The sequence below is a fragment of the Beta vulgaris genome, chromosome 3 (genome assembly GCF_026745355.1).
Source record: "Beta vulgaris subsp. vulgaris cultivar EL10 chromosome 3, EL10.2, whole genome shotgun sequence".
Taxonomy (NCBI): domain Eukaryota; kingdom Viridiplantae; phylum Streptophyta; class Magnoliopsida; order Caryophyllales; family Amaranthaceae; genus Beta; species Beta vulgaris.
Window position 1 is genome coordinate 54885794 of NC_079204.1, and position 12389 is coordinate 54898182.

At 34.0% G+C, this 12389-nt stretch overlaps 1 protein-coding gene across 3 annotated transcripts; it reads left to right on the forward strand.

Annotated features, from left to right (window-relative positions):
- The first annotated feature begins 1074 nt into the window (after positions 1-1074).
- LOC125495431 (putative disease resistance RPP13-like protein 1) lies at positions 1075-9907 on the forward strand. 3 transcript variants are annotated; one of them, XM_048640007.2, is made up of 5 exons: positions 1075-1357; positions 3166-3283; positions 3405-3484; positions 7051-7078; positions 7878-9907. In XM_048640007.2, exons 1-5 carry the CDS (start codon positions 1250-1252, stop codon positions 9677-9679), a joined length of 2136 nt encoding a protein of 711 aa, XP_048495964.1. In that variant the 5' UTR covers positions 1075-1249; the 3' UTR covers positions 9680-9907. The 3 variants fall into 3 exon arrangements, with proteins under 3 accessions (XP_048495964.1, XP_048495965.1, XP_057249179.1); XM_048640008.2 differs by lacking the exon at positions 1075-1357 and adding an exon at positions 5340-5540 and having other exon boundaries at positions 3259-3283; XM_057393196.1 differs by lacking the exons at positions 1075-1357; positions 3166-3283; positions 3405-3484 and adding an exon at positions 4512-5540.
- The last annotated feature ends 2482 nt before the right edge of the window (positions 9908-12389 follow it).

Below are 12389 nucleotides of genomic sequence, written 5' to 3' on the forward strand. Positions count from 1 at the left end.
CGGCATAAGAGTCACAATTTGAACATTAGACATACGAAGTATAATTGTTTTTAGTTGCAAAATTTGATTGGTTTAGTTTCTGTCAGTTAAGTCTCTCACCATTCTTTTTGTTTTTTTTTTTACTTTTCAAAGTTAAATTTTATGAACAAAATAGAAATTTTATTGAATTTATTTATGATTTTTAATATTATAATTTTTTAGTTGATTTTTGAATTAAGTACAGTACTTCATAAATTGTAAAGAAAGTGGACACTTTGATTTCAAGTCAATTTTTTCATAGGTTGTAGTTTGTAAGTGAATTTTTAAGTTTTTATAAAGCTTCCTCTTTTTATTGATTTGCATAACGCAAATTATGCAATTTTATGATTTTAGTTGACTTGTGAATGATCGTTATAATTATATTTTTGATATTTTTGTTTGAAGCCCCCTTTGATTTGTAAGTGAATTTGCAATTTAGAAAAGGAAGGAGGGCAAAATAGGCATTTCAAAAGAGGATACCATTGCTCCCCCCTTCCCTTATATAATAGAAATAAGATTTTCACATAAAAAAATGTTCTCACCTAAATGATGTGTTTTCACAATAGCCTTTCCCTATATATACAATTATACATATATAATAATGTAAAGAATATTGACCCTAGTGGTGATGGGGACTGGCTTTGGTAGGACGGACCCGTGTTCGAATCCCCGCAACACCCTTAGGAGAGGAATGACACCTAACCACCCCAAACTTGGCCTCGATCCGATATATTCCGAAGGGTGAACCGGGTGCAAACACAAAAAAAAAAGAATATTGACCCCAAACATGGTGCACATCATCATGCTCATGAGTATATAAACTAAACACTCATCACAACCCGGCGGCCCGCGGCCGGCGGAGGTCTACGCGGTGTTCCTAACTTGGATGCATGAAGTATTTGAAGTAGAGTCTAAAACCGCAACAACTTTTTTTATTCATTTCCTTCTGCTTTTATATTGAACAAGTGTATTATTTTATCTTCCCTGTCTTTTTCATTATTGTTTATACATATACATAATACATATATGTATGTAGGTTTGATCTGGAGGAGAAACACAAAAAAAAGTCAGCACAAGACACCTTTTTTGTCTCCCTAAATTCATCTCTTAGGATTTCTGAAACCACAATATTTAAAATGTGACATATTGGTTTTATCATATATGATCCTGAATTATCCTTTTGCAACACCAATAAAAAAAATCAGAAACAAAGTTTGGAATTGCAGGAAATATGATGAAACTATTTAGAAAAGATAAATCTTACATACAATCAACACTTGGTGCTTTACAATTGCTTGAATTGCAGCAATCAAGACGCGAACAGAAGAGATTATCACAGGTAATTTCATAGATCATATTATGTACCTGTAATAGGAGATTGTTACTTGTTAGTTATAACAACCTCAACAGAATTTTAGGCGGGAAAATCAATTAGAAGCTTAAGCTTAGTCTCTCTATTTTCTCTCTATTCCTCTATTACATCTCATTTTTCTATCTAAGAAATCTTGTTCATTGTTAGTCAAGATTTAGTTTGAGTTGCTCAAAACTCTTGATTACTTCGGGTCTGTTTGATTCAACTCATTTTGTCTCATCTTATCGTATCGGAACTTACATTCTAGTTTAGGGGGCGTTTGGTTGGAAGTGAGGAAAGGGAAAGGAATCAAGTAAGGGTTAGGAAAGAAAAGGAATTCCAAACCCTCCAAATTACCCATGTGTTTGGTTAGACAAGAGAAAGGGTAACAAAAGTTGACCCTTTACCTCCCTCCCCCTCCGTCCCCCAATCTCATTCTCTCACTTACGCCGGCACCGGCGTCGCGCGTGACCAACGGCTTCTAGGCTAGGCTTTTCGGTGGGTGGGGGTGTTTTCGAGGGCTGGGCTGGGGTTTTCGGCGGGTGGGGGGAGGTTTTCGAGGGCTGGGCTGGGATTTTTGACGGGTGGTGGGAGGTTTTCGAGGGCTATGGTAGGGTTTCGGTAGGTGGGGGAGGTTTTCGAGGGCTGGGCTGGGATTTTCGACAGGTGGGGGAGGTTTTCGAGGGCTGTGGTGGGGTTTCGACGGGTGGGGGGAGGTTTTCGTCGGTTGGGTGGTGTTTCTAAGGGTTGGGGTGGGTTTTGGCGGCTGGAAATATGTTTTCGGTGGGTGGGGTGGGGTTTTTCGCGGGTTGCGGGGGTTGGCAACTCAGGTGGAGGGTGGTGGCGGCGGCTCAGATGGTCGTGGTGGTGGTCAGTAGGGTCAGCCTGGTGGTGGTGGTGGTGGTCAGTTGTGTTATGGTGTAGAGGGATTTGGGGGTATCCAAAACCTCTGGGGGCTGGGTAATGGATCTAAGGGTAAGGGGGGTAATTCTAAACTGGAAAATGGGTAAAGAGAAAGGAAAAAATCATCAACCAAACATCAAGTAAGGGAAACATAAGTTTGAAAACATAAGCTTGGAAACCCTTTCCCTTTCTTCACACCCCTCAACCAAACGCCCCCTTATTGTGCTATCTAACCTCTTATTTTATCTTATCTTATACCCTTTAAAACATACTAGTTTTCACACGAACATGCATAAAACTGAGTGGTATTTCTTTTTCATAAATGAAATCAAAAGATGGCAGGAATGAGGAGCATACTTGACCTTTTTAGCCCAAATGCTTCATCTAAATCTAAATTCACTACATGGACCGGGAAAATGAGTCTTAAATCAATTGAATAAGGACTACAAAAAGAGTTACAAGTTCGTGTAGCTAAACTATCAATAATGCTTAGTAAAACTTCATAACCTTTTGGACATGCAGTTAGGTAACGCATTATGGTGTGTTAAATGATCAATTCAACCAAAAGCTTACGCTAATAACTAAATTCATAGGAATAGTTCTATATTCTATTACCATAAATAAAGGTTTTATAAAATACAAGTTACGGGTTAGAATCGGAGATGTGATAATAGCTTCTTAACGCGTAGGTTATGGTTGGTAAATTTCATAACCGTTATAACGATTAATCGACCCATTAAGGTTAATTGTACAATTAATTGATGGTGAACACCCTTAGAAAAACTAAAATATAAATACAATTTTTGCATACGTACAACAAATTGATTAATGGTTTCGGATTAGAAGGGCTACCTAACTTTGTAATTAAAGAATTTCTGTGGAATCATTTGCAGGAACCAGCTACACCATCATCAAGCATCTCACGTTTTGTGGAAACTAAAGATTCAGTCTCTGAAGAAAACGTTCATCAAATAGTTGTTGAAGCTGTGAACAGACTAGGCGGTATTAAAAGTGTGTGGCTACTTTTATAGTTTGTGCAATTCCAAAGTTTTATTATTGCGAGCAAATATAACCTATAGTAATTTTTTTTTGTTGTATGTTTGAATTTATGTGTTCCAATTATTACTTGCAGAAGCTACCCCTGAGGCTGTATTAGATGAATTGGCAAGACATGAGTGGCTGAACCTGTTCGATGTCTACAAGCATTTGGAGGTTTGTAATTTTTACATTAGCTTTTATTTTGAGAAATAGGCAAAAAGAAATCAAATAAGTTAGGAACAGCCGAACAGGACCTATAACAAAAATATTTTTTCTATTGAGACGGTAGCTCTGAAAAAAAGATTGCCTGTCTTTTCTTTCATCTCTGGAGAAATATGATCGGATGGGGCCTTTCATTTTTCTTTTTTGTTATATTCATCGCTTAGTCTAGTACTTAGTCGAATTGAATTTTCGACTAGAAAACTTTTGATACACTATATGACATTGAAATATTCGATATATCATATGATATATGATCACATCATTCTAATTGAAATTGGAAAAGTTCAATTTGTCTTTTTCGCAATCCAAAAAAATAATTCGTCTTTCTACCTAGTTTATATATAGTCTTGATTGATGTATGTATGATTAATGCGTGCATTGTGCTCCCAGGAACACAATGACAATTGTGCTCCCACGGTATAAAATATAACATTTATAAATACGAAAACGAACATTTTACTGTTGAGTTGGAACATTACAAAAATTACCTACGAAAATGAACATTTATTGTTGAAATAGAACATTACAAGAGTTCATTTACGAAAATGAACATTTTACTGTTTAAGAGAACATTACCAAAATCCAATTACGAAAATGAACATTTTATTTTGAAGACGAACATTACTATAATTCAATTATTTAAATAGAATATATGCTTATCAAATATAGAACATATTTTCAGGGAAAATAGAACAAATTTTTTGGTGGAAAATAAGTTTTTAAAGAATATTTTTTAAAATAGAACATTTGCTTATCAAAAATAGAACATTTTCACGAAAAATAAAACATAAATTTCTACTGAAAATAAGCTTAAAACAAACATTTGTTATAATTAACATTTGCTTATTGAAAATAGATCAATTTTTACGAAAAATAAAAAATATTTTTTGCTAAAAAAATATGCTTAAAATGAACATTTGTTGAAATAGAACATTTCTCATCGAAAATGGAACAAATTTACTAAGTGCATGGAGTGCATCGTGCTCCTGAGAGCACAATAGAGTTTTCAATGTATGAATTATCTCTATTATATAAGCCAAGGAATGAGCAATGGTGTCCTCCCAAGAAATTTACTTAATTACCCTCCACAACATAAAATATTACATTTCTAATTTTCAAAAATAGCTTGTAGCAATTAATCAAAAGCAATTCAATGCATAAACTTGCCAAAAACAAATCAATCAAATCTCTATTACACCCAATCAACTCACGTAATGCTCAATTTAAAGTTGCCAATAAAAAAGATTCAATCAATCAAAAGATTTATAATCAAAAACTTACCACACATTAATACTACATACACACAAAAAATACACGACATTCTCATTACAGGGCCAACTCAAATCATGTTCTTTTGAACTTATTTTCAGCTAATTTCAGTTCAGTTAATTTCTCTCTACAATTCAATTTCTCTCAATTCAGTTCAATTCAGTTCAGTACAGTTAATTTCAGTTCAATTCTGTTTTATTTCTCTTAGTCCCAAAGAACGAGGCCTAAATTTTACGAATATGTGCTGTGTTAGATTTTTTTTTTAAAAAAAATTAAAACTTAAATTACGGTTTATTTAAAATTTCATTTAAATATAGTTGAAATTCAAATTAAAATTACATCATAAATGGTCGGGAAAAAAATCAAATTTCATCAAAAAAATAACTTCAAATTTGTGCCATATTATTTAAAAAATTTGAGACAAAATACTTCAACACGAATGGTTTTTGTGCCTAGATATTAAAAAATAATTGAGAAAAAAAAATACTTCAACCCACATTTTAAAAACAAAATTTTTGTGCCCATCATCGAATTTCAGCCTATCAACTCGATATTCAAAATTACCTTATCGACGGCATGAAGAGCAGCACCATGATCGCCAAAGCCAGCTCCAATAGCGACAAGATCATAATCGAAGGTTTGAGGAGAGTGAACTCGACGACTAGGGAGCAGAACTCAGCGAGAGCTCGTTGAGAAACTCAAAGCTCTATTCAAAGTCCACAGAAGCGGAGATTGAGAGGTTAGCTAAAAATACAGAAATATCGAGTGTGGTTTAATTTTGGGGGGAAAATTGAGGAAAATGATGAAAAAGAGATCAGAAAAAGTGAGTGCATTGTTTCAATTAAATAGAGAGGGGAAAAAATTGCGTGAAATTGAGAGAGATGGGTTTGTGAATGGGAGGAGTAGTTAAGAATTGAAAAAAGCGAAAAATGACTGCATTATTTTTGTCTCTTTTTGTCATGGTTCATGGGGTTGTTTAGAACTTTGACAAAAAACATTAGTTAGAGATGCAATTTCATTACTTATACTCATTTATTAATGTGTTTTTAAATACTATTGTAAGTATTTCAATCTTTCTTGTTCACAAAATAGAGGTGAAGTTAAATAGAAACTTTTGTTTTTTTAGTTTTTCAATAGTTATTTCCAAAATGTTGCTACACACATAACGTGCACAAAAAGCTAGTAAGTCCTATGTTACAAGATATAAGGCACACACTATCGAGGAAAAATTTTGGTTCAGATAAGCCGAGGTCAAGTCCTACCATTGTTGGGTCATTCTCTTTGATTCAAACGTTTACTAGATTTTATATTTAACGCTCATGTCAATTAATTACTCCCTTTATCTGAAATTTTGATCCCAAAAAGAAAAGTCATATTTGCTAAAATAAAGAAGTATGATTAGATTTTCAAATATATCCCAAACTTAATTAAAAATTAAAAAATAGTTGTGAAGCCACTTGAAAGCAAATTAGAGTTTTATTTTTAATTACCCTTGTAGAAATTGCTTGAGATTCGAGGAGGCTGAGAGTGAGTTTGTTTCAATTTTAATTTAAGTATAAGAGGAATTTAATGGTAAATTGGTGGTACAAAGTGTCACAAAGATATGAGAGAGTGTGTGCATACAAGGAAATGGGGAAATTAGCTAGGGTTGGGAAAATGAAAAAGGGTTTGAAGAGATCAAGTGATATAACGTGACATAAAAAAAAACCGGAAAAAACAAGAGTCAACGCCGAAAATCGACATAAGGTAGTTGTCAACAATAAAATGGTAAAAGTAAGGTAGTTTGGGACAATAATTTTTTATAAGGTGATTTCTCATAAAAACTTGAAAGTTAAAGGGAGTTTGGGACAAGAGTAAATGAACTGCTCCTTTAATTTCTATTCATTGTTCCTAAATGGAATATCTTGATTATCAAGCCAGATTTTGTTGATAAATTATCAATTATCCCCAATATATTATATATATGAATAAGATATCATGTGGAATATTGTTTTTATCTAATGAATTTACACAACATCAATTTTTTTTAATTCTATCCAACACGTAATTAGAGATATCAATGATTAACATTTGTAACGAAAATTGTGAAAAAGCAACTGAAACAACAAAAAGAAACGGAGGACTATGATAGTATGTATCATGTATGCATTATGTTCCGCTGGAAACTTGTGTACATGTTTTTCCTTCATTTCTTGCTACTTGCTCACATAATTTTCCTTTCCCTAACTTGTTCTTCACTTCACATGCAGATGCTGAAAACATCCACAAGATATGAAGGTACTTATGATGATCAAAATAATCTAGATCTCACTTAATTCTTGTGTATCGAATGTCTACCTTCTTGTTTATAGCTAGCGTATAATATACCTGAATACCTCCTCTATTCTTTAATTTCTTTATTACACCATATCTGTTTCACGGTTTTTTATACAAATTTTAATCATTAATATCGTAATTATGTATAAACAAAAACTAAAAAAATTGATATTTTAAATAATATATAATGAGACGAATCTAATAATATAATACTTAATAATTAATGTTATCTTTAAATATATATATATACGGTCAAAGTTTATCAAGTTTAATTATAAAAAAATATGCTGGAATTAAAAAAGAGAAAATATAAGAGAGGGAATTACTCACGTTACACTAAAGTCAACTCTGCACTATGTAATTTTAATTTTAAGTTGGCCTAACTAAACCATGTAGTAAACGCTACATCATTTGTATAACAAGTTTTCGTGTAAAACAAAAAGTGGCAAACATTAAAAAAAAAACACCAAGCTAAACTTGCCCTACTTGTAAGGAGAGAACTCCCCAAATCCCAACCTCAAGGCTGAAAGGTTCGATCCCCACTAAGAGCACTTTGAGTAAGGGTTTTCTCTTACTATCCTCCCTCTCAAAGTGTGCCCGCAAACCCAGACCGGATTAACCTGCGAAAAGTTCCAGTGTGAAAAGACCCTTTATCTTAGCAAAGAGCTTCAAAAAAAATACATAAAAAACCGCAACAATAGATTGTTTGACCACTCATTAAGACTTATCTAACATTCCTGTTGTTGCAAAATGGATACAGGCAAAAATACATGGATAGGGAGCACATCAGGGAAAAAACCAGAAAGAAAGCAGTTTGGTGTACAAGATCAAAAATCAAGCTTGTCAACAAGAAACAAAGATGTGGTGAGGAAAAAATTCTTGAATAAATTGCAAGATATGGCTTTGTCAGCAGATGAAATTAAGTATCACTTAGAAGGGGAGAAAAAAATGTGGCATTTTTGCACACTTTTTCCCCAACATTATGAATTTGACAAAGACACACTTATTCAACAGTGGATATCAGGAGGTTTTCTTAAGGGTGATCATAAGTATAGTATTGGTGACTTCTATTTCAGAACACTATTGTGTAATGACTATATTACAAAAGCAAGAACATGGTCTTCTATTGCAAAAGACATATATAAAGTAAATACAAATAAGTTGAAAGAAGATAATAGCACAATGTTACATAAGAAGTTTTCTCTATTGAAGAACTTGCATCATCATCATAAAGTATCCAAGGAAGTCCAGTATGTTTCGTTGGTGGGCGATGGCATCGACGAAGCAAGTCTTGAGAGATTGAAAGAGTTCAAGGATCTTAAAGCACTTCTACTGTTAAGTGAGGATGTTTCAAGTATTAGCAAAATACCGCGAAATGTATTTGCAGCTCTCAAGCATATGGAGGTGTTGGATTTGAGTAGAACTAATATCTCTGAGTTGCCTAATTCAATAGGGAATATGATTGAACTAAAGTACTTAGATCTTTCATTTACCCTGATTGAGTTATTGCCTGAAACTCTAGAATGCCTCTTGAAATTGGAAACCTTGAAACTCAAAGAATGTAGAAGGTTATTTAGACTACCTGAAGGGTTGAAAAAGCTAAGATCTTTGAAACATCTTGAGCTTGATGTTCTTGGACAGTTATCTTTGTTGCCGCGAGGAATGGGAGAACTTACTGAGCTTGAGACCTTATCAGCATATCTTGTACATAAGGATGATGGTCGAAGCATCGAAGAATTGAAAGAAATGAATAAGATTAAGGGAAGTTTTTGCATATCAAGGTTGGAAAATGTTGTCCATCCTTCAGAAGTTAAGAAAGCTGCGTTATTCAAAAAGAAGCATTTGAAGGAGTTGGAGTTGAGGTGGAGTGACTTGCATCAATCTAGTAATAAGCAAGTGCACCAAGATGAGATTCTTCAAGCACTATGCCCAAATTCTAGCTTGGAACAACTACAAATATCGTGTTATGGTGGTACGAGCTTTCCTAGTTGGATCGGAGATCCTACACTCGAAAATCTTACTAGTATTACCCTGTTCAAATGTGATAATTCAGAGGTACTTCCTTCTTTGGGACAACTACCATCTTTGAAGTACTTAAGCTTGGTGGAAATGAATAATGTAATAGAGATTGGGAAAAAGTTTCGAGGATTCGATAGCACTTCTGTTGCATTTCCAAGCCTAGAGAGATTTACAATTGTTGGCCTCTCTAAGCTGGAAATGTGGAAAGAAGTAGAGAAGAGAGATTATCCATCTCTTCAAAAGCTCACAATTGAGCGTTGTTCTAACTTGGTTGCAATCCCATCTTCACTGTTTACGCAACTGTACGGTCTCAAGCATGTCGAAATAATCAACTGTAGGAAACTTGCTTCATTGCCTGAATATATCTTGTCCATATCACTTGTGACTTTGGTGATAGAAGAATGCCCTTTGATCACAAAATGGTTTCGAAAACATCAAGATAAAGATCGTTTAAACACTCAACTTGTGCAAAATTTGTGGATTGATCGAGAGCAGGTCACAAATTTAGGACTTGACCTCGCAAGAGGTACTCTTGTATTCTAATCCATGTAAATAGAGTATATATGTCCTTTATGTATAAATAAGGTCCTTGATGTACAAATTTATGTGCATGTAAAACTATCTTTTTGGTTTCACAAATTATCATTGTATTGTAACTATGCAAATGATCTTTTATAAATAGTTATGTAACATGAATATAGGAAGACTGGAACTGTATCAAGACAGTGCTTGGATGCTAAATAAATTATAGTTTTATGTAACTATGTAAGTTAAAGCAATTCCTAGTTTTATGAATGGAACAATAAAGTACTTTAATTTTTTTTTTTAAGATAAGAAAAAGAATATTAGGAGACCCTCTGCACGAGGGGTGGACCTAATATGTCATTTACAAGAATGAACTGTAAAGCAGAATTAGAACAAGAATCTATGACAAAAGAAGACTCTATCAGATGGCCAACATTTGCAACCCAGCCTGCTGCTTGATTTGCCTCTCGATAGATATGCTGCAGGGTCCAAGAGGAGAAAGAGCCAAGAAGAGTGCGAATGTCACGAACTAGATGAGCAATCTGCCATGGTATGGAACAATTTCCAAGCACAGCATTGATGGCAAGAAGATTGTCACCTTCAATATGAAGATAGAGAAGAGACCCCCTGTTAGATAGCCAGGAGGAGGCCTTGCTGTAGTGCCGTGGCTTCTGCTATGAAGACCTTTGTTGAGCCAAGATTGTAGGCGCAAGCCGTTAGTAGCTGATGACCTTCAGAATCACGAATAATAATCCCAGCTGCTGCGGAGTTCTGGCGAACGGAGCCGTCAAAATTGAGCCTGTGAGAAGCCGCCGGCGGGGGGGGGGGGCCACCGCACATGAATAACGCGCGGAGGGGGCTGGGAGGAGTTGATGATGAGAGAGGAGGAAGTTGAGGAGAAAGGGGTACCTGTTTTAATTACTAGAATAAAGGAAAACTACAAGATGTTTGCGTACCCGTCAAAGAGAAAAGAAGATTGTTATTTAGATACTAAACAATAATAGAAGGGTAAACACAAAATACTACCTCCTTTACATATTATTTGTAACGATTTGACATAAAATGTGAGTAGAAAATATCTAATCGTTGCAAATAATATAAAACAGAGGTAGTATAATTAATCAGTTCAATAATTAAGATAATGATAGCAATATACTTTCAAAAGCCTGAATATTTATCCTAAAGTTCATACATACAGCTAGGGGTGTAAGTTATTTGGTTAAAAACCGAAAACCAAACCAAACCAAACCGAATTAGTAATTTGGTTTGGTTTTTTTTGAAATTCGGTTTGGTTTGGATTCAAAAAAATTATTTTTTCGGTTTTATGGTTTGGATTGGTTTTGGTTTTGGAAAACCGAAAAAACCGAAAAAAATCGAATTATTGTCACTTAACATACGAATTTTGTCTATTATTTTTTTGTGTTTCTTTTTTTTAATATTAATTACGAAAATACAAAAATATTGTCACTTGAAATAAAAATTATCAAAAAATTTGGTTTAAATTCGGTTTGGTTTTTATCTTGGTTTGATTTAATTTCATTTCGGTTTGGTTTGGATTTTGGAATATGAAAAAAAAATGGTTTGTTTTGGTTTGGATTTTGAAAGATAAAAAAAATCCGGTTTGGTTTGGTTTGGTTTGGTTTTTGATTTCATATTTTGGTTTGGTTTGGTTTGGATTGAGTCGAATTTCGGTTTGGATTTGGTTTGGAAATTTCAAAACCGAATTTATTTTGGTTTGGTTTGGTTTTGACCTTAAACCAAACCAAAAACCGAACTTACACCCCTACATACAGCCAACTTTAATTTATGAAAGGTAACAACTGTTGTAGTTTATCACAAATCAGACTTAGCAAGAATTTCAGTAAAAAAAAAAAAAGCCTAAGAAGAACTAACAGGTGGAGATGTCAAATCCCAAGAAACATATCACAAATGGCTCTGATTAGACTGGTAGAAAGTTCTACAAATGAAGTATACAGCAATACAGCATCCAAAAACCCCTAGCTGAACCTAAATCTATCGAATACAATGATACAAAGAATATTGAGTATAAAAATCAATTGTGAAATTTCCAAGAAATTTAAAAAAAAAAAAACAATTACAAATGCAAACTGATATCATACAATATAAATCTGTTAATTTTAAAGGGGGAGAAAAAATACTAGCTCCAGCTTGGTTGTTGTTATTTGTGACTTGAAATCTTGTAAATGGCATAAAGGTGACTTTGAATGCACATATTTCTCAATCTGTAAATGGTTTTGATGTGATTCAAATTGGAGGTGATAGCTTGTTCAAAGAGCTTTCCAACGATAGATCATATACCCGATTCCGCTGAGAAACGAGAAAGTTAAACACATTTTACGAAGAACTGCCGAGAGCATACCGCGACTTGCGAGATGCGTTTCCGAATCAGCTTTTTTCAGGGTTTTGTGCATATATTCTAGGATTTTTGTACGGGGTTCCTTATGCTATAAAAGGACCTTTTGGTGTTCATTATTTACACACAACTTATGAAATACTTTTAGCCTCTAGAATTTAGGACTCCTTGTATTATTCTCTGTGGTTTTTCTCCATTATAGTGAAGAACATCTAACCCCCCTGTGGACGTAGGTCAAGTTTGACTGAACCACGTAAATCCTTGTGTTTTTTGTTTGTTTATCTTTATTGTTTTCTCACTTTTATTATTTCATTGATTTTCTGTTCCGCAATAATCAAACTACAACATCTTGTT

What these genes read in the sequence shown, in the direction of transcription:
- LOC125495431 (XM_048640007.2), top strand. Translation starts at nt 1,250, where the DNA reads ATGATGAAACTATTTAGAAAAGATAAATCTTACATACAATCAACACTT. An exon ending in CAGACTAGGCGGTATTAAAA is followed by an intron (nt 3,284 to 3,404) that starts GTGTGTGGCTAC and finishes TATTACTTGCAG; the next exon opens with AAGCTACCCCTGAGGCTGTA. An exon ending in AACATCCACAAGATATGAAG is followed by an intron (nt 7,079 to 7,877) that starts GTACTTATGATG and finishes AAATGGATACAG; the next exon opens with GCAAAAATACATGGATAGGG.